At 48.4% G+C, this 21,666-nt stretch overlaps 1 protein-coding gene across 1 annotated transcript; it reads left to right on the top strand.

The window, feature by feature from the left end:
* Positions 1-9,251: 9,251 nt before the first annotated feature.
* On the top strand, positions 9,252-13,380 carry INS (insulin). Its single transcript, XM_009480382.2, has 3 exons — positions 9,252-9,330; positions 10,027-10,230; positions 13,244-13,380. Exons 1-3 carry the CDS (start codon positions 9,252-9,254, stop codon positions 13,378-13,380), a joined length of 420 nt encoding a protein of 139 aa, XP_009478657.2.
* Positions 13,381-21,666: the final 8,286 nt, after the last annotated feature.

The raw sequence follows: 21,666 nt of genomic DNA on the forward strand, positions 1-21,666 counted from the left end.
TTTCTGTTCAGTTCCAGTAATGCTGGCCATGTAGGAACGCTGGCGTATGCACTGTGCCTGGTAAAGTAGTCTGGCTTGCATGTAACCAGGCTATGCAACCCTAATCCTAAATGTGTTGAACTCCATTCTAAGAGTAATTAGGGGTGGATCCTGCTTGCTTAAGCATAGAGGCTATTTTAGATGACCTAAGACATCTGCTGCATCCATGTGGGATTGGTGGATGGGATACAGGATGCCCAGGAACTGGAATGCACCCCCAGAGACCAGAAGAGATGCCCAAGGCCACATAAGTGTTTCCTACTCTAGAGTTATCCTTACGTTTAAGGAAACTAACTCCAGTCACTGCTGCAAGCTTGGCTTTTACATGAAAGCCAGACTCTTTCTTTGGTTAAATCCCTTCCAGAATCACAGACAGAGGTGGATTAATGTATTGCCAGCACAGGTCTGGACCATGCATCCAGGCACCCCAGCACCGTCTGAAAGGGAGTTTCCTAATTTAGGACTTGTAAGGATACCCTGTATCTTCATAGTGCTCGTTAAAGTGTTACAGCTGTAATGAATTCATCTTCATTACACGCTTGGGAGGTAGAGGGGTACTCTTGTCCCTGTAAAAGGCTGACAGATAAAAGGAGACAGAGAATCAGAGTGACTCAGACCAGGCGCAGAGCCTGAAAAGTAATTACATGCCTAAACAGCTTTGGGAAGAAGCGTCTAAGTGGCAGATCTGGGGCTTGAACCTCTGTCAGCCCCCTCAGGACCAAATCTTTCTTCTTGTGCTGTGGTGGTATGGATCAGAAGAACTCAATTATTTACGAATCCTATAGCCGCAGGTATGTGCACACACACGCACTGCCCCCCACCCCAAGACAGGAATTGATTCGGATAAGGCTGTGGCTGACCTGAGCTGTCATTCGTACTGCTAATCTAGCTCGAATCAGACCTATTTCTTTCCCTGGGGACCAGAAAAGGTACTGCACTTTCCACTGCAAAGAATTTATTTTCAGTTTTGTTACACTTGTTCATTACATTGTTTGGGAAAACACTAGGTTTTCTAGGGGAAAGATGATCTTTTGACGTTTTTCTGGCACAGCTGAAAGCAGAAAGTATCTGAAATGCCTTGAAAACTGATCAGGGGATTTTTAAAAAAATTTTTTTTTTTTTTTTAACAGAAGAGAGAGGTTTGCAAAGATTAGGTAAGGGACTTAAAACCCCATGTGACTGTGCCTCAGAGGTCCTAACATAGCTTTGCACCATTCTTATTGTGCAGCTGGTACTGTTGGTGGTGGCAGGTCAATAAAATGAGTATCTGGAGATTAGATGTTTTTCAGACTTGCTAGTGCTGTGATTCAAATGAACAAGGGTTTCTTCAAGTCTTTGTTAATGAATTCACTTTGACCGTCTTGTATGTGGTGTGTATCACCCAGGAGCAGCTGGAGCATGTGCACATGTTGACTTCTGTACTGCAAGCCTCCCAAAGCCGCATACATCCCAGCAAGGATGGGACGCACTGAGACTCCTTGTGCATCCCCCGAATCCTCTCCCCCAGAACTGTAGATGGTTTGGTTCCTGATCTAAATGCCCAGTACGCAGACCCCAACTCCGAAATACTCCTTCCAGCTCCAACCAGCCACTATCATGTGTTTCTGTATGTGATGTTCAGAGGTTTAGCTTGGGATGAAGGAACTGGTTTTGAAACTCATCTGAAACACAGGTTTGAATTAGACCTGAAGCACAGTGATGCAAGATCAGACAGGCTCGGTGGTGAGCTCTAGCACCTGATGGGGTCATGGCCCATCCTCATTGATTTTCCTGGAGGGGTAATGATGCAAAATCCATTTATTTACTCCTGACATTAGTTCCACTCACTCTCTTTGCGATTATTTTCTCTGGACACAGCAGGGTAAATTGATCTACAAAATATTTGCAGGGATGGTAGAGGATTAAGTATCTCACACAGATAGTTCAATGCAACAGTTGTTACCCAGGACGGTGGAGAGAAAAACAGGGTGGGGTAAGGGAGTTGTTCATTTTCCTTCCACTAAGGTCAGCCTTAAATAACTCTCCCACCTCCCTCGGAGGCCGAGACAAGATAATAAGGACAAAAATGTCCGAGCAAAGCATGGGGCCCCTCTATTTACAGCAAAGGCCAAATCGCTAACCAGCAGATCAGAGCTTGCTTTCTAAACACCGATAAGCGGCAACTTTGAATTAACAGCCCCGGTTCCTCCGCTGCTGTAAATCAGCCTGACCCCGACTGCCCGCAGCACCCCAGTGCTTCCCCCCGGCCAGGGGCTCCCTGGCAGGAGGAAGGGGCTGCAGCAGTGGGCTCACCCCTCCTAGTCCCCGGAGATCCCTGTGCCTGGCTCCAAAAGCCCCCCCGCCTTCCCCTCCCCAGCCCCCTAACACTAACAAGCCTTATCAGTAGGATTTACACCTCCTTGTCTAGGAACCTGTAGGCAAGCCTATGGACCGGTTACTGGTGTGCATCCAAATCCTTAAAGTAGCTTTAAGTGCTCAAAATTATCCACTTATCCAGCGATAATTAATGATATCAGACCTGGGTGTCCCCATGCCCTGCCAGGGGAGATCAGAGCACTCTACAGCAGGGTCTGGTCAACCACGAGTGGGGAGGGGGTCAACCCTTCTGCAAGTCCTTGGCACCTCCTGGCCCTGATGAAGCATCCCAGGAGTGAGGAATAACCAGTGTAGCTGGTGATAAAGCCAGGGAGATGGAAGCCTGGGAGCATCTGCTGCTCGGAAGAGCAATGGTGGGTTGTGTTTCTTCACTGGCAGATGCCGTGTTAGGAAAGTTCCTTTGGCGCAGAGCTGTGCTGGTCAGCAAAACACCAATTCCCATGTGGGTGATGCTGCGGAGTTGGGGGGGAAGGAGGAAGAAATCACAGCTCCTGTCTCAGGTCCTAACCCAGTTGGAGGCATCTGAAGTGCTAAAGCTTGGAGCACCCCGTGAAGGCAAAAAAGTGAGCGGCACCTTCAGATGGCAAGTCACATCTTGTGAAGAAAAGTGTGGCCTCAGGGCAGTGGCATCAGGACAGCGTTAACCAAAATCTCCAAGAGCACCATAACAGCAAAACAAGGGCTTTTAAAGTAAAGTTTATTCTAGAAAACAGAGTCTCAAATCTTCATATTTAAACTCAGCAAAGAGTGCAGTGCAAGAATGAGTATGTTGTTCCTCAATGTCCTCTTACAGTATCACTTGCAGCCCCCAATTTTGTCATTGGGGAAATCATGGCAGATATCCATGGTACACCCACAGCTGCAAAGATGAGAAGTGGCAGAAAATACAGAAGTATATGACATGTTTATTTATTTTCAATCCATGAGACCACTTTAGAGCAGGAGGCAAATCCAGCCTGAGCCAGCAGAAACCATTCCTTCATTTTTTTGCATTTCTGTCCTTATGCCCTTGCTGCCTTGGCTGGTTATAGCACCCATCACTTTCTGCTATGTCTGCTGCTCTCTGGTGGCCTGCCCGTGCTTTCCAGCATCATGGCCAAGGACCAGGTTTTCTTCTCTATTTTATGAAAGGCTTCTCCAGGTCATCCGCACCTTTGCTTTCCAAGTGGTGCCTGTGATGCCACCTGCTGTGGAAGCCATGGCGATGGCACCATGAGACTTTACTGCCTACAATTGTGGACATTGGAGAAGACTCCCTGATGGACTCAATGGCCCCTCTCATGGTTGTTTCCTGAGGACCAGGTCAAGATCCTCTTCGGTTGTTCTCGTGGACTTGCGTGACATGAAGAAGGACAGATGTGATACCAGTGCTGAAAATGTGTACTTTTGGATTGGTGCTGATCAGGCTACTTTTCCAGTGCTTCTCCACTCTATGAAAGTTATTTGTTACTTTTGCTGTTCGTTACTTGTCCTCTAGCAGGGTGTCATCCTATCTTCTAATGTTTCTCTATCTATGCCAAGGATTACTTTTGGGCCATTAATAGCCACAGATTTCATCTTCTCCTCATTGATAAACAAACTAATTTGTTCTGCTGTGTCTGCTAATAGCTGTGTCTAGGAACTATTAGTAGCTCTTAGGTGCTATTTTTCTCCTCTACCTTCTCAAAAAAAATGTGGCCAGTAATATTTTAATGGGGTTAAAGGAGCATACCTGGTTTTTCCATCTATATTTATAACCTTGCCTATGCTCTTCCCAAGGTGGATGGGAAGGATTTTGGGACCTTTACTCTTGAGATCATTAAATTTTGTCTATTTTGTTTGGGTAGCTGTACTTATATAGAAGCTTGAGCCTGCAGAGGCAAGGGGTGCTTGAGTGAGGTGCAGCCAAACTAATTTGCAGGTGCCATGGTCCCAGGTAAGCTGGGCTGGCTAAAGGTCAGCATTTCCCTGCTGAGAAGTGCGATATGCTCAGGAGGGGTGGCCAGAGGGTTGCAGGAGGCCCTTCTTAGAGCCACAGCACACCTGGTAACTCCCTCATGCTCTAGTGAAAGCTACTGGCTCTTTGGGGTTGCTCCCTGGAGCATCTTCATAGAATCATAGAATCGTCTAGGTTGGAAAAGACCTTTAAGATCATCCAGTCCAACCATTAACCTACACTACCAAGCCCACCTAAACCAATCAAGGGCAGACTAGACTAAACCATATCCCGAAGTGCCACATCTACCCGTTTTTTGAACACTTCCAGGGATGGTGACTCCACCACCTCTCTGGGCAGCCTGTTCCAATGCTTGACCACCCTTTCCGTAAAGAAATTTTTCCTAATTTCCAGTCTAAACCTCCCCTGGTGCAGCTTGAGCCCATCTTCTACCAGTGAGCTGCATCTCCAGAGGTGCAGATGTACTCATGACCCTCTCCACTGTTAGCAGCTAACCCAAAGGTGACAGAAACCGATGGGAAGACCTGGTTGGTTACACTGGGCTTTGGGTTACTCCTTCTGTTTTATGAATCAACCCTTTGTGCTCTAAGCAGCAAGATAATGTCCCTGGCCTGGAAAAGCCTGGAAAATTGTGAAATCTGCAGTCTGGCAGGAGCGTCTCCCTTGGGCCCGGCGGCTGGTGGGGTGATGGGGATGGCTCACATGCCCTGCACCTTGGCGGCTGCCTGGATTAGTTTGTAGAAGCAGCTGAGATTACTTGTATCCCAGTGAGTGGCCCCCTCCTCCACTTGCACAATGCCCCTTTTGAAGCAAGGGCATCTCTCATTGTGTGGCTCCAGATAAGCTGCAGAGCCTCACCCTTTTCTATAGCAGCCTCCTCTCCCCACTGAGCACATGGCGGCTGCCCCACCGGCCACGTATCTCTGCAGGCATTGCAGGATTTGGTTGCAAGCATTCCCATGATTAAGCACCCTCCTTGGTGCCAGATTCGCCTTCCCACCCTTTGTCTCATGCCACTGCTGCTGGTAAGGCGGTCACACACTGCCACGCCATGCATGCTTGGACATGCCAATGGGAGCACAGCTGCTGGAAACCACGCGGAGACAAGGAGCATCGAGGATGCCGGCTTCCCCGCTCCATGCCACATCACCAGCTGATGCTGCACCCCACAGGGGGAACAGAGCAAAGCCTGGAGGGGGCAACTGCTGGGTCCCAGCAGGTCCCCACTTCCCTGCACCGAGTGAAAAGCTACACCTCTGTAGCTCAAACACCCATGTGCTTGAATGCATTGCCCCAACTACACATCCTCAGCTACCAGTGGCCATACTGGGGCACCTTCCCGGGGCTGGCCACCCCTAAAAGCTGCTCTTGCGGGTGCAGACCCCTCCAGGTGCCTCGGGGCCGTGTCTCAGCAGGCTGCTGGCACAGCACAGGGGTGCATTGGCAGGCAGCGCCTCCTCCGGGGCTATTTGTTTCACAAGCCACTGAATTCTCCCTCCAGGGAAAAGGAGGCACGCAGTTGCCACTGCATTGCTCTCTGCTCCGCTTTTGGGGCAGCACACACCCAGGGATGGGCAGCGCAGTCTCAGCAGTGGCTGCCGAGTGTGAGAGCAGCGGCAAGGATGCAGGTGGTGTTGTGGGGTCCCCGGGTGCTCCCCGAGAACTCGCTCACCTCCAGACCTGACCTTTGCTGTCAGTAAAACTTGCACAAACTTGTAATTGTTAACTAGTTCCCCCGTAGTGGGCTTGTTATTTTTTCAGGACAGGGTTCGAAAATGCTAGACATCTACAGTAGTAAAGATTTTATTGTGCTGGCAACGGACTGTAAAACTTGATTACATGACACCAGGGATTGCCTAAACCTCGTTCCCACTGATGCAACTGCTTGGGGTTGGGGGGAGATGTGAGTGAGGGAGGTGGCTTCAAGTCATATCCAGGGGTGGTTTAGCACAAAGGGCAGGAGTCAGGAGCAGCCCATTCCCACCCAGTTGTTCCCACCCTTTGGCCAAGTGAGCCCAATGTGGAGCTGAGGATCTGGGGGGGTTACAGGAGGCATGCGTAGCTGAAACAATGGATGAGCATTTGGCCCATCGCTGCCTAATCACATGAAAATCATGGGGAAGCCCAGCCTGGAAGGAGTGAGCTGAGATTTTTCTGTAGAAAAAGCTTTTCCATTGAGAAATGAGCTCCCCTGTTGGCCCTCTCTCTCAGTCACTGCTGACATGGGAGTTTTCCCTCTAAGACAAAACTTTCTGCAGTTTATATCCATTTTTTATCCGTTTATATCACTGCTAGCATTTTTCATATTCCAAAGGACCATTTATGGTAAGAAAATATGGTTTCCAATAAATAATCAAAGTGATCATATTTTGGAAGGGGAAAAAAAAATCATAGTAGGAAACTTTTGCAAAAATATTGGCCTGTGCTGAACTTTGAGCCAGCATGATATCTTTTTTCCTTCCAATAAATCTTCTGGCTTATTTCTGCACCCAAACTACAGCGAGCCAAGAGGGATTCCTGAATGCTTGGGTACAGTCAGCCCTTCCCCTGCTGGGGCATGCTGCAGAAATGCCATGAGCTTTTCAAAGCTACCTCCAGGATTTCGTTAGCCAAGAGTAAGAGAAGTAACAGACTAATCACATGGCACTTCCAACACAAAATAAATAGCCTTTTTTGCTACATCAGTGGGGTAAGCCCCAGGGAAGGAGGAAGCCCAGCAGGGAAGCTCCCCAGAAGGGAGAAGACTCCTTAATAAGTCCCACTGCCAATAAAACATGTGTTCAGGTGAGCTCAGACAATGTTCAAAAGTGCAAGAAGGAAAACACTAGATGGCAAATCTCAGCATGTGGTTAACCTTGGCAACACCCTGCTCCGGAGCCTTTCTAAGGTGACTACTGGACTGAGGTCCATTGGACCTCATGCAGTGTGGTGACAGCAGGAAAATGACTGCTAAGGGGATCTGTGGGGTAATTCTGCTCTGCAAGTTGTCCCCTTTGTGTGAGATGCCAGGTGGGGGCTCCCTGCTCTGGGGGAAGCATGAGTCGCACAAGGCTTCTGCTCCTGGCTTTGACAACCTACTTCAAATGGGGTAAAATGCCAGGTTTTATCCTGTGTAGCTGCTGGTTTCCCATCTTCTCACAGTAGAAAGGTCTGAGTAAGTGAATTCTCTGTACTCATATCTTGCTGAAACCTGAGACCCTTTTCATGGGTTTACCACTAGGTCATTCAAGTACATCCGATATCTTTTTTGAGGGGAAGGGAGACAGAGAGAGTGTTACACATTGTGCAGAGATGCCCCTAACTGTAGCTGAGCATCACAACTTGGATTTATTAGCAGGAGGACAAAAGACCTACATGGCAGGGGATGTAACTGATAACCATGTCTCGCATCCATTTGAGCAAATAAGTCCTCTCCCTGTACGCTGATCAGAGATTTAGCACTTCTCACTAGCCTTTTTGCAATCACAGTGATTTAGCAAACATATGATACTTCACACTTAAAGCCATGACAGGGGCATATGAGAATTCCTACCTCCTAGATGCTGATGGGTGGAATTGCTTTGGCTACTCAAGAAATCAAGGGTCTGTTTGAGTCTCAAGGCATTCTGCTGATTTTGGTGAACTTCATTCTGATTTATACTGTGTATGGAGAATCAGGCTTATTCTAAGTTAAACAAGCAGCAGAGTTCAAACAGATGAAAATGTCTCCTTTTCAGTGGTGCTGAGCACTTGGAGTCTCAAAATTTAGAGCAATGGGAATTTTGAAGATCATCTCATCCCCGGCATTTAAAATGGGCCTTTTCAGGCAGGGAGAAAAAAAAAAAAAGTCTATTTAAAGTATACTTAAAGCATGCTATTGGTGGCAGAAAAGTTGAGCACAGATATCAAAAAAATGGGGTAATGTTGTGAAAGAGAGAGAGAGCTAGATCTGTTGCCAAAATCAGACCCATGAAAGCCAGTGGACCACCCTTGGCCCATCATGTCCTATTAAAAGCGAACCTACCAGCTAGAATGGAGATAATCAGCTATGTCCTCATTTTCACTGTGATTTACCAGAAATATTTCTTGGTGTCAAAGACACAATTTTGGGCAGAACCCCAGAGAGAAGAGCTGAGGTGCTCAGAGCTCTCACATGCAAATGGCAGAGACTGAGTTTCTGCTCTGTTTAATTCCAAACAGGAATTTGAAGGGACACCTGGCAGATGAAGGAGGGGATCTGCCTGGGAGAAAGGAGAAAGACTTATTTTTTCACATACAAAATTTCAAGTGCTCTAACTCTGGCCCTGTGCTGAGCTAAAATGACCACTCAACGTCTCCTGCAAAATGCAGATGTTATTCCTCCCCCCGCCCAAGCCATGGACGCGTGTCTCTTGCTGTGCACCGCATGGACAGTGAGCAGGGCGGCAGATAGCCTCAGCGTAATAATGTGTTTTCCTTCCTCTAACACCTGACAGTAGCATGGTCTCACCGACAACTTGGTCCCATCACTGCATACTTTCCAAGGTGATATTAATCAAACAGATTAACATGTTTGCCTTTAATTTTACATTTTAGAAACAGCTGTTGAGCCACCTCAATGCCAGCAATGCCTATTGCCAGCATTAGTGTCATTAGTAATCATTGCAGCTGTAATAGCACCATTATCTCCTGCTAAAAGGGTCGCTGATGGCTCAGGACAGAACTTCAGGAAAGCAAAAACAGGTCGGATGAAATGAGATGGAAACTGCAAACTGTTGCTTCTATCTTAACTTGCATAAAGACCTGTTGATGCTACGTAGAGGGAAATTAATGTGCACAAGCAGCAAAAATTTTGGCTAGAGTGTCATCGAGGAGGTGGGGCTTGTGCCAGCTCTTGTGTCACTTGGGCTAATGTAAAGCATATAAATATGGGAAAGAGAGAATGGGGATATTACTACCAACCAAACAGTCTTCATCTCTCGGAGCAAACTGCTTTCCATCCTTTGCTACCACTTCTTTGGGTAAGTGTGATTGCTGGCCTTTTAGCTTCTACCTGTTTTGCAGAGCTGTTTTCTTAGGTTGATGTAGCTGGTGGTGACAAGTGCTGGCTTGCTAGTCCAAGAAAATGAGGTCTCCTTGGGTCTTTGAGCACATTGTGTTGTTTTTGGGCCATCACCATAAAGAACAGACCCTTCTGACTTGGAAGAGAGGGTTTTTCCTCTGACGGTGTCTGCTGATCTCAGCTCTCCTGGGCACGTATGCTACAGAGCTCAGTGGGCTGGCTCCTCCAGTCTGGTTTGGCCTTTTGGGGGAAGACAGCAGGGAGGCCAGGACTAATGTGAGCATGTGGATGGAGATGGACTTCTGATTATAATCGTTAGTCATTTACCGTGACTGATGCAGAAAGCTCTCCTTTCCTCTCAAGCTAGGGCCTCTTTAGAAGGTCCATCTGCTACTTTAGTCTCATTTTCATACCAAAGCTGCTGAAGGACATAAGAGTGTTCGAAAAACGGGTAGATGTGGCACTTCGGGACATGGTTTAGTCTAGTCTACCCTTGATTGGTTTAGTGTGGATTTGGTAGTGTAGGTTAATGGTTGGACTGGATGATCTTAAAGGTCTTTTCCAACCTAAAAGATTCTATGATTCTATGATATTTGATGACAACCTATTTCTCCCTCCTAGACCTCCCTGTGTCTCCTCTGCCTCTTAACCCTAGGTCTCACCCTGCTCACCATGGCTCTCTGGATCCAATCGCTGCCTCTCCTGGCCCTTCTCGCTCTTTCTGGCCCTGGGACCAGCCATGCGGCTGCCACCCAGCACCTCTGCGGCTCCCACTTGGTGGAAGCTCTCTACCTGGTGTGTGGAGAGCGGGGTTTCTTCTACTCCCCCAAAGCCCGACGAGACATTGAGCAGCCTCTAGGTAAGTCAGGCTGACCTTGAATGCAGTCGTACGCTATGTGATGCAAAAGGCAACAAATGCCTATCTTTGACGGTGATACCAGGAATGTCCTTGATGGGGAATGCCAGGAATACCTTTAACATACCAACAGCATCACATTGCCAATGAAAAGTTTTTCAGGTTAAAAAGGCAGATGGGAGGGCAGGCAGGGAAAGAGGATTTATGAAGCAAAAGGAATTGTGGCTGAAAGCTCAAACTTGTCTATTTCTTTGTGTGGCCATTACACCAGCCTGGGAGAGTTTGTGGAAAATAAAGGTGGAAGGAACTCCGGAAGCATCCTTCTGCCCCAAGACAGGATCAGTTTTCCCCATCATATTCCTGACCCATGCTTGTCTAGTATGTTCAGAAAAACCTCCAATGAGGAAGCTTCTTCTGCCTTCTGAAACTGCCCATTCCCATGCTTAACTGACCTTCTTCTTGAGTGTTTCTTCCCAATATCTAACCTGAATGTCCCTTGCTGTAAATGATTTCTTGTCTTCTCCATAGTGGACATGGAGAAGAGTACATTCCTTTCTTCTTTATGTCTGCTTTTCAAAATATTTGAAGACTGTTCCCATGTCTAGTTTTAACCTGCTCTCAGCTAAGTCCCCTCTACAGTCCCCACTACCTTCTTAGGCCATATTTTCTAGATGTCTGTCCATGCAAATTGCTCTGCATTTGGTCCACGTACTTCCTGACTGGTGATGCCTGGAGAGGTGCACAGGACCTCAGCTGAGGCCTTGTCAGTGCCAAGTAGAGTCAACAAACTGGAAGAATGATATTGCATATTTTTCACACCATGTTCCTGCCTAAGCAGGTGGCTTGCCTTTTTCAAAGCAGCACTGCACTGTCAATTGGTAATGATCACTGTCTCTCTTCAATGCCTTGGCTCCCCTGCGGGTGGATCATCAGTCCTTGAGGGACTGCTACCACAGTCAAACCCTCATCCTGGATGTGCAACACAGTCTTCCTGCCTTTAGCATCTTTCCCATTTCTTACTGAACAACATCCGTCTTTTCAGTATTTCTATAGTTTCAAAGGTAATTTTTAGTACTAATCTTGCCTTTCAAGAGGCTTGCAGCCCCCACAGCTTTATGTCATCTCTTATTTCATGGTGGTGAAATGTTGGTGGTGCTGCTTTGGTTCACCTCCTTAGGACTTCTGGACTACTGACGAGTGCAAGGGTTGGTTGGGAGGCAGGAGGAGATGACAGCCCTGCCCGCACACCCTTGGTGCTGGGTCACTGTCCCTGGTACAGCACTTTGTGTCTGCATGGCAGTGCAGGTGGGATGAGGCAGTCCAGAGAACTGCTCTTCAGCATGGTGTTTGTATCTAAATGGATCCAGGGCCTGTAATGGTCCAGCTGTAATGCAAGGATGATGTCTCTCCTGGAGATGGGTACCTGCAGTTCCTCTCAGCTGTAGCTCCTCTATGAATCCAGCAAGTACACTCTCTCTTCTGTCTTCCAAGCTACTAATGGAGACTTTGAATAGATAGATACAGAAGAGACCCCTTCCAAATCCCAGTCATTTCAACCCTCTTGTTTCAAGATGGACCATTACTTAACCTCCCCTGACTATGATATGCCTTGCCCACCATTTCTCTTCCCATCACACACGGGTTTCATTTGTATCCTATTCCTTCTCCTGCATATGCCACCATCCTGTAAAATAATCTTAGAGGTCTTTGGAAGGTGAAGCAAGGTAATGTCATAGCAGAGGGTTTGCCATGATTTGTTTTGAATGGCTAGCTGGGCTGTTAGTTGCTCCCTTCTTTGATGATTTGTTTCTGAAGACCACCACAAATGGGTTGGAAGTTTTGTTAGCCAATTTCCTAAATACCGTATTGAGAATATAATCAGGGCCAACCAGTTTGAAAGTATCTGAGGACTTTCTACCTCTTGATCCAGGATTTTTGCCTGAGCCACCACCTCTGTCACACAAGCTGGTTGTGTTTACAGTCTGCTCACAGCTGGCTTGAAGGATGAAGACAAATAAATAACAAAACATTGACTAGCTATTTCCTCTTCTACTTAATGTTGGACTAAACTTTTCCTAAATTTTCCTCCTAGCACTAGCATAATGATTTCTTGTTAGTCTTGTGCCTCGTTCATTGCATCACGCTTTGGGGGCTTGGGGATTTTGCATCTTGTGCTGTACTTTCATATTGCCCTAGAAACCTCATCTCATTCTCGCTTTCCAGGCATTTTCTTTTTGTTGCTAGGGCCTCTTTTCTTCCTACAGGAAAAATCACTGATTTATTTGCCATTTTCTGTATTCTCATTGGGCATCTAAAACCTGAACAGTTCTGTCCCCAAGTTTTCAAGTTCCTACTAACAAACGAGACATTCTGTTGAGTTTTGTGTGCATCCACATACACCAATCCACCATTCCTTCTAAAAACTTGTCCCCAGCTGTGAACACAGACACACACGAACACTTTTGCCATCAGCTCAAGGCTACATCCAGGCAGCCAACAGGAGCAGGCTGTTCAGGACCAGCCGGGAAATGCATCCTGCCCCAGGAGTGGACCATCGTTGCAATTCCGTGGACATCCTAGTTGTTTGCCCAGGCTCCCAGAAGAGTGGGTAACTGCCTGAGGGGGGCTGCAGTCCCAAGCAACTCATCTCTCTGGAGCAGGCCAGCCCATTTTATCATCTTATTTACTAGCTGCTCACCCCAGGGAGGGTGCAGGTTTTCTCTTCTTCTCCACATGCCTGCCTCAATGAAGCCCCTGTTTTACCTTGTCCCTCACACTGCTGATATCCACTCAGCTTGGCTCCTTGTAAGCACCATAGGATTATTCTTGGAGAGGAAACAGAGCCTGAAGGTGCTACAAGCAGCATCAACCTGGGGAAACCTTTGCAACTTCCTACTCTTTTCCAGACGGCTCTGGCTTTAAAATCTGGTGTCTGCAAAGGGGGTCCCCACGGGGCCCAACAGCCAGGGCTGATACTGTGTGACATCCCGTGGTTTATCTTTTTCTTTCCTGACAGTGAGCAGTCCCTTGCATGGTGAGGTAGGAGATCTGCCCTTCCAGCAGGAGGAGTTTGAGAAAGTGAAGCGAGGGATCGTTGAGCAATGCTGCCACAACACGTGCTCCCTCTACCAGCTGGAAAACTACTGCAACTAGCAGCGAGGCCAGTGGTGGGGAGCTCATGGGCCACAGGCAGAAACATGCACTTATGCTACTGCACCTTCAAAGCAATTGAATAAAAGTTGTGGATCTATTCAAAGGACTGTGCTGGTTCATGCGTCCATGTCTTGGGGAGGGGGCACTGATGTCTACTTCAGGGTGTCATCATTTGTGCTCAGGTAAGGCAGTTTTAAAAGGTCCTGGAGCCACCTGTCATGTCACATTATCCTTCTTCTGTCCAAATGAACTCCCTGGGAGGGAGAGAGGAGGGTTACACAGCACTGGAGTGGGTATGAAGAGCAGCCGGTACCTCCAGTGCCCAGGTGGTGAGGAAGAGAGGGCAGAGAGGTTTGAACGAGATTTCTCTTTCTAGGGAAATGTTACAGGGGAATATCTGTGGCAATGTCATGCTGATCAACTTCCTGCAGTTCACAGCCCAAATATAGCGAGGCAGCTGGGAGACCAAACTTCCTCAGCTGTGTAATGGAAACAGTTCAGATTAAGCAAAAAATTAAGTCACCTATTAATTGTACCCAGAAAAATCGTGGACGACCGCCATGACCAATTTAGAAAGTGTGTCCAGTTCCCCCTTCTGCTTGTGGGAGGCCCAGGCAGAGTCCCTGCTGTGGGACGTGCTTGTCGTTCACAAGTATTTGACAAATCATGTGCAGAAAGCGGATTTAATCCAAAAGGAGTTTTGAGTGTATTGGCCAAGAGCTGGGCATTTCAGGGTTGCTGCAAACCTCTTTCAAGTATCTGGCCCCAAAATTGCCACTTTCTGGGAAGAAAAGCTGCCACAGCAATGCCAGCTGGCTGGGGTGGGAGAGGGTGTGGGGAAGGGTCACGTCTCTGCTGAGGGACTCCCGTGCCAGTGTAGTGGAAGCCATGCAGGAGGTCCCCGTGGGATGTGGGCAGCCTGGCAGAGGCGGCAGCAGTGGCAGGGGCTGCATTTTGCTGGTGGCAGATTTTGAAACTGGTCTGAGATGAGGCTGTGGTTTTAACAGCCTCTTTTCCCAAACCAGATCCAACTGCCTCCATCAGAGCTGCGCAGATGGAAGCTGCCATCTCATCCCTGCCAGGATGCGTTGCTCCTGTTCCTATCATGAGCATAAAACTGGCAAAACCACTGCAAACTGAAGGGCTGGAAGAGCAGCCAGAAGAGCTGCTGAGAAGAAGACACAGCCATAAAACAGGAAATCAGAAAGCACCAGCAATTCCCCATGGTGACCCCACATACAGGCTCCTTTGATGCATCCAAGAGCCTGTGACAGGGGCCCCCTCCTGAAGCCCCTACACTAGTGCTGCTCTGCCATTGATGTTCCCCCTGACCACCCTTCCATCCCTCTCCATCACCCCTTCCTCTGGGCCCTGCTGAATATTCCTAGCAGCAGAGCTTGCAACTGTGACAGGCAACCTTGGGCCAAAATCTTGTGGTTATGAAAGCATGGCAAGACGTTTGCTGTTTCTGAGCTACTTGGCTCCCACCAAACCTCACAGCACATAGCTCCAGTGATTTCTAAAGGGTACTGTCTAGAAACAATTCTCCTACCTTTCCTGGTGTCCCATGAGATCAGCATTGGTGTTACTGCAGTAAAAATAGCAGAGCTATTGCTCACGGTAAAAGCCACTGTCATATTGAGGCACACAACGGAGTTCCAGCAATCCCATACATCCATCTGCCCCAAGGAGGTGCCACCCTGGTCCCAAAGGCAGAGGGTTGGGTCCACTTGCATGGTCTGGAGGGCAAGCACATCCAAGAGAAGTGCTCCTCTCCACAGCTGAAACCCCAAGACTTGTTGGAGTCACCTGGACTTGTCCTGAATCACCTAGGACTGACATCCTGCACTCAGTATCAGGAGTCCATGGAAAGCAAGTGAGCAGAGAGGCTCTTCTGAGACAAGACTGACTTTCTAGTGGAAATCTGAGATTTCTGTCTGTACCTACCTGACAAAATTGTACAGGTCTGCTGACATGAAAGGGTAGAAGTATGGATACTAGAAGAGAAAGAGGTGGTGTAGGAGGAGCCTTGAGTGCCTGACTGCCAGACTAGTACTAGCACTTCTCCGAGGGTTGCATAGTGGTGATGGAAACAGCTGGGAGAAGAGGAATATAGCCAAGTCTGTGGAGTTACCTCTGGCTTCTCTAGCAATGGAGCACATGGGTCATGCCAAGGACAGGCACAGATCAGAGCAGTTTAGAGCCCTCATTCATAATATCAGAGCTGCATCTTGCATTACAGAGATAGCCTACAAGTGTTCAGCACTAAAGGGACGAGCAGTCATTTGCAGCAAGGTCAAGCGCCTGCAACAGAGCATGGCAGTTCCTGCGTCCACCCCAGAGCTGTTTATCTGCTGGCACTCCTACCCTGGCAGCAATGCTTGGGCGAGGACAGCTCTTCAGAGATGCCCGGCTCGTTTCCTGCCCTCTGCCATTGTTTGGTTTCCTTGTTTGTTTGTTTGCTTTTTCTGAATGCTCTCAATTAGGACTGGTTGAGAAATTGCAAATGCCACATTTTTTGCTGGAAAATGTTTGTTCATCAAAATCAGCACTTCCCACAGGACCAGACTGGTTTTAGCAAGGCAGGATTTGAAGGGATGAAGGGATGCAGGAGGTTCAGGTGCCCGCTCTTCAGGCATCAGAGCAGGGATTTCATCCGCTGCGCCTGATTGCCCAAGACCACATGCTAACCGCCAGGCTCTGGGCTACCCCGGGGTAGACTCATTTCCTTCTGCTGAAAAATTCCAGGAGGTTTCAGCAAACACAGAGTGGGAATTGTTTTGAAATCTTAAGATGGGGCAGGACTGTCCTCTCCTACCCAGGTCAAGATGAAGTCCAATATTTTCTTGGCAAGTTTGGTTGTTGGGTGAGATGGGTGTCTGGAAACACTGGGGGCCCAGCTCATGATTACCCAGGGCTGGAGCAGAAGAGAGAAGGATGAGGAGCAGAAAGGGGCTGTGATGGACATTCCCCACCATTCCTCTGCCTTTGTGCCTCCTGGGAAAAGGAGTCAGCAGGTCCCTTGGTGGAGAAGGAAAGAAGAGGAAGTGGTGACCACCTAGGGTCGGGAAGGGAGGAATGGCCCCACGTCTGCTTTGGGGACACAGGCAGTCTGAGCTCTCTGCAGAGCACATGCAGCGGCTGTTGCTCCTTTCCTCCCCAAACCAAGAGCAGTCCTGGAGGCGTATGGCATACAGTGAGATACACCACTCTCCAGGAGGTGCAGGAGAAAATACTGCATCAATTTAAAAGCTGTAGAAAACCTAAAAAAAAAAAGTCCTTATGAATACACTTTGCTTTCCAGAACTTAAAATAACATAAAGGGCCAGCTCTTCACTTTTTAAAAGCTGCAGCAAGGTGAAGGCCAAAGGAGAACAAACGTACTTTTTCCCCTTTTCTCTGGGACTCCAGGGAAGGAAGCCTGAAGGCAACTCTACGTACTTTCCATACTGCAGCACACAGCTCCTCAGCTTGCAAACGTAATGCTGCTGGCTTGCTGTCCCTGTGCTGCGGCACGGCCGGCAGCTTTAGACCCCTACCCCACCCAAACCTGAGGATGGACAACAGCCGAAGGTGTCCTTAACTGTGGTCCAGGATGGGATTTCTTTATAAAGCCCCCCTCAATCCCCTGTGCCCTTGCCCAGGCCATTCCCTGCTCTTAGATGTGCTTGGGAGATGCCAGATCTTATGAATTCCTGCAGGAGAAGTGACTCAGGGACAGGGAATGCTGCATCCATTGACCTCCCTCCCCGCTACTCCTCCTGCCGGGTTTTGCATTGTGATCTTTGGGAAGCAAATGCATCCAGCCCCCTTTATTCTGACTCAGCAGTTGCTTTGAAGTGATTTTTGTGGTAGCGGTGGGGCATCATGCCCGGCTAAAATATCTTGGCTCTGCTACTCTCGCAACAAACTTCCAAAGGTCTCATGCTAGCGGTGGAGGGCAATTTGAAGAGAATGCAAATAAAGGCTTCGGTTCATTCATGCTGCTTGAATAGAGAATTGAAAGCTGAGCCACAGAGGGGATTGCAAGACAAATTCTTTGGGCAGACGAGTTGTTAACACTGCCTAGAAAAGAAAGGACCAAAGTTGCCCCTGTTTCCTGTGTGCAGGAACCCTTACCCAAAAGGGCTCCACTCCCGTTTTGAGGAAAGGGAAGCGATGTGCACAGAAAGGGGAATGGAGGGGAGCTGCTGCAGGGCACCGAGCAGTGGGGTCCTCAGTGGCCGGGTGACAGACCTTGTCCTCTGGGTTGCTGGATGGGCTGTGCCGCTCTGGCTTATCTGGAGAGGAAGGGAAGGTTGCCACTTTCCCGGAGCTAATCTGACTGTATTATTTCCTTTTCCGGGAAGCCACAGATAGAAGAATGCTGTCTATTACCCTGGGAACTCACAGATTCACTTTATATAAGAAATAGGCAGTGTATACCCTGGGATTTATTTTTTTTTAACCATCTTATCAGCTTTTTAGGAAATTTTAAACGTGCTTACAGCTTCTCTCCTTATCTGCAGCATGATTCCTTAATAACTGACTTGCAGCGATGACTTGAGTTAGAAAGCCTGCACTGAGCAGATTCAGTGTTAACACCCCAAATTACCTCTGATTTAGACTGACCTCACCAAAGACACCTATTTTGAACAAAAAATAGCCCTTCTTCCTTCTCCTTTCACCCTGGACAGGAAGAAAGCTTTAGGTCAGGCTATAAATTGATCTGGAAAGTCATTGCCAGCACATTGTCTCTGGGTGAATTATTCCTGTGTGCAGTGGGGAGGAAGGAGGCCGATTTTTTCCAAGCCTAATGCCAGGCTGGCTCTTGCATCCCCCCAGTCCTGTTGGGCAGAGCAGGCGGGAGCAGATCCGGGACAATAACAGGAAGCGAAGCAAGCCCGTAGAAGTGCACAAGGAAATGATCTGAGCCTTAATCCTTTCCCTCCATCCCCAGCCAGCTTCAGAACTGGTGGCGGGAGGTGGATGAAGCATTTGGGCTCCTCTGAGCTCCTTTCTGTTACTGAAAGAGCCAGCCAAAATACGGCAATTTTTTTTTTCTGCCTGGTAAATGCCAGGATTTCCAGGATGCGCGTTGTTGCTCACACTGAAATTTCCCACTAAATGTTTTCAGATTTTGGAAGAAAATGGGTAACGGAAATAAATTTGGCTTTTGATTTCCAGCCTGTTGTCCTTTGGGCTTTGTAATGCTGGATTTTGGGGGTGGGGATGTTTTACAGAACTGCCAACTTCTGAAATGTAAGTTTTTGTAGGAAAATAACTCAGCTTCCTCTTTTCTAATCAGAAAATGGAAAACCAGTTATAAAGGACACCACCCACCCTACACTGACGATAAACCATTCTGTGGAAGTTTCAATGGAAAAAATTTCTACCCTTTTTTCTATTTATCAGAAACCTCCTCCACTTTAGAGACTGAGACCCAGCAGGGTCTTGGCTCTGCAGACATGCCTGTGGGCAGATCTTGCACAGCCAAGTTTCCAGGTTTTTCTACCTGGTATGGGAACATTTGGGGTGATTTTTAAAACTTATCCCTAATAAATTCTGTCTTGGTCCCTGGGCTTCTGCTGATTTCAGTGGTGAGAAGGAAATCATGGTAAAACAGCTCGAAACCTGACCCATGACTAGTAAAAGCACACCCAGGGTGCAAACCGCAACGTGCTCCTCTCCTGCCTCTGAAATTACTTTTTCAGTCACTTTTTAAATGTCTGCAAGCTAAACCTGGCCATATTTTTCCAAATGCTGAAACCTTGTCCTGAAATAGTGAATTCCAACCCCAAACGAGGAAAAAAACTGACCCCACAAAATTCTGATGAAATGTAGACAGGTAATTTTTCAGTTACGTAGTCCCAGTGCAGGTGTTACAAGGCAGGTGTCCAAAGTGCCTCCCTGTGCACCCATGAGCATTTTGGCTGACCGAAGCGCAGGTGCTTCTCGGCGGTGAGGATGTGGTGGCAGGGAGGGGTCGAGGTTGCCCTCCGCCTCATGGAGCTGGGGTGGGGAGGTGACATCTGGCTCAGCCTGGCTTATGCCAAGAAGGTAGAAGGACCACCAAAGGCTAAAGCCCTGCTCAGAAAGCGCTCCTCCAGCAGCTCCTTTGCTCCTGCAAGATCGCTGACTTCACTGTGGGGACACTGAGCAGCACTCTGCACTGACGTCATGCCCATTTTTCCTTTATGGTTTTGACTACAGAGCCTCGATGTCATTCTCGAGATGCTTTCCCTTAATCTTCACCCCGTGGAGCCATTGCTTTGACTGCCCCATTTTGCTGTGCATCGCATTTAAGAACATGGACTGGGAGCAACTTTCAAGCCATTTGCCTTGGCCTTGCTAACCTCGCATCACTGTGCCTTCTTCATCTCCAAAAAGGCTTTTTACATCCCAATTTCTTCCTTTAGCCTGTGTGCAGCTTTAGTTTCTGGAACTGTTCCTGAGGAATTCATCCTCTCCTGTTGGGCTTCACTGTCCTCACAACCTGGAAAAGATTCTGAGGTTTCACATATCTGTTCAGAGCAAAGCAATTATCCGTGGCTCTGTCACCAAAATAGGGCACCACAAAAATGCTGGGAATCTGTCAAAGCCAGATTCCTGCGACGGCTTTCCCTTCTCCTGCAGTCCCAGCTGCTGCCAGGGGATGGAGCGCAGGGCAGCCCACAGCTGGATCAGGCAGCTCTGCCTGCAACTGCCTGGCAGCACCGTCTAGGGCAGGGCAAGGTGGCATGGGCACCAGGGACCCCCCAAAATAGAGTAGAAAGATTAATAAATACAGACCATGCAAGGTGTGTGAGGAAAACTCGCTGGAGATGCGATGCTGGAGTAAGACTTTGCACCAAGACCATGGGACCAACGGAGCTGAGGCAGCAAGGAGATAGTTGGAGCACTGTGAGCAAACTGTCAGTCGACCCACGGACTGCTCCCGATGGTGATGCTACCCTTCTCTGGCATGGCCAGTGACCTGGAGTGACGAAGAGTTGCGTTGCTGCTGCTCTTGCTCTTGTCTTTGTTTAAAGGTGGTATTTCTCCAAGGAGGGTTTTGGTTGTGTTTCTGAACCTCCAGGTTCTTGAAGCTGGGACCGCGGGCCCAGCTCTCACACCCTGGAACACCCTCACTGCTGGTTCACTTGTCACCCTGCAGCACACCCCTCTGCCATAAGCTCTGGGGAAACTTTACCTGCCCAGTATTTCCTTGGATGCATCACATACCTATGGAGTGTTTTGGGTCAGATGGGCATGCGTTTTTGAGCCAGAAATCCTCTTTTGAGCAGACCTAGGTTTAGGTCTGCAACAACCTCCTGCCCCAAAGAGTCTGTGCTGTGCAAGAAAAGCCTGGGCTTTTCTGGCTCGCCCTAGCACTGAGGGACCACCAGAGCATAGATATATATCCTGAGTATAAATATTAACTTTTCCAACAAAGCTGTGGCTTCTCCCCAGACAGCATTACCACTGGGCTGGTGCTCAAATCCTCACTTCTGCCGGCTCACAAGGCCTTTCATGACATCATGGTCTTCCTCCTCGGCCGTGACACAGCTTCGATCAGCTATCCTGCTGTTGGGGATAGCCATTACCCCGGCCGGCACCTCTTCCCGGCGGGGATGAGGCCCCAGCGAGGGGTTACAAAATGGTAGTGTAGCCGGCAGAGGGAGCGCACAGAGCTCCGACTGCGCACCAGGACAGCTTGGGAAGCACCGGGAAAATGGTTTAAACCCCCGCCGGAGCAACAGGACGCTGAAACAAAGGCTCGCCCGGGCTCAGCCACCAGCCTGGTGATGCTGAACTGTGACAGGATGGGGGAATGGATCTGCCATGAACCCCCCTGGAGACCTCGGGTACCAGGTGAGTCAGATCCCCAAGGAGGGACGCGCTCAAGCCTCTTAGACTTGGGTCATTTTGCAGCACCTGCTCCAAGCCATCAAGTGAAATTCCCCCATTAATTCAGTTCTTGCATTCCAACTCAAGTCATTGCTGCCACTCAATTATTAAGGAATCATTCCTATAGCATTTTATTTCCAAAACAATTTCCACCTCCATCCCAGCACCAGCTTAGTTCTTTGTGCCTCTTGTTGGCATCGGAGCCGGGAGGGACTTGGCGGGCTGGGACCTGCGGGAAGCTCGGGTGTTTGAGGCAGAGCTTCATTTGAATTTAGGCCAAACAGAGCAACACACAGCTAATTTGTGTTACTTTAGTGAATTAAAGACTTAACATCTGGCAGTATCTATAACAGCCTCCTATCTCAGGAAAAGGGTCTAAATTATTCTCCATGAAATACCTCAGTGGTGGGGGGACCT

This window comes from Pelecanus crispus, chromosome 6 (assembly GCF_030463565.1).
Source record: "Pelecanus crispus isolate bPelCri1 chromosome 6, bPelCri1.pri, whole genome shotgun sequence".
NCBI lineage: Eukaryota > Metazoa > Chordata > Aves > Pelecaniformes > Pelecanidae > Pelecanus > Pelecanus crispus.

Coding starts and splice junctions, on each gene's coding strand:
- INS (XM_009480382.2), top strand. CDS start 9,252: ATGGGGATATTACTACCAACCAAACAGTCTTCATCTCTCGGAGCAAAC. Junction 9,331..10,026: donor CTTTGCTACCACTTCTTTGG/GTAAGTGTGATT, acceptor TCTTAACCCTAG/GTCTCACCCTGCTCACCATG. Junction 10,231..13,243: donor AGACATTGAGCAGCCTCTAG/GTAAGTCAGGCT, acceptor CTTTCCTGACAG/TGAGCAGTCCCTTGCATGGT.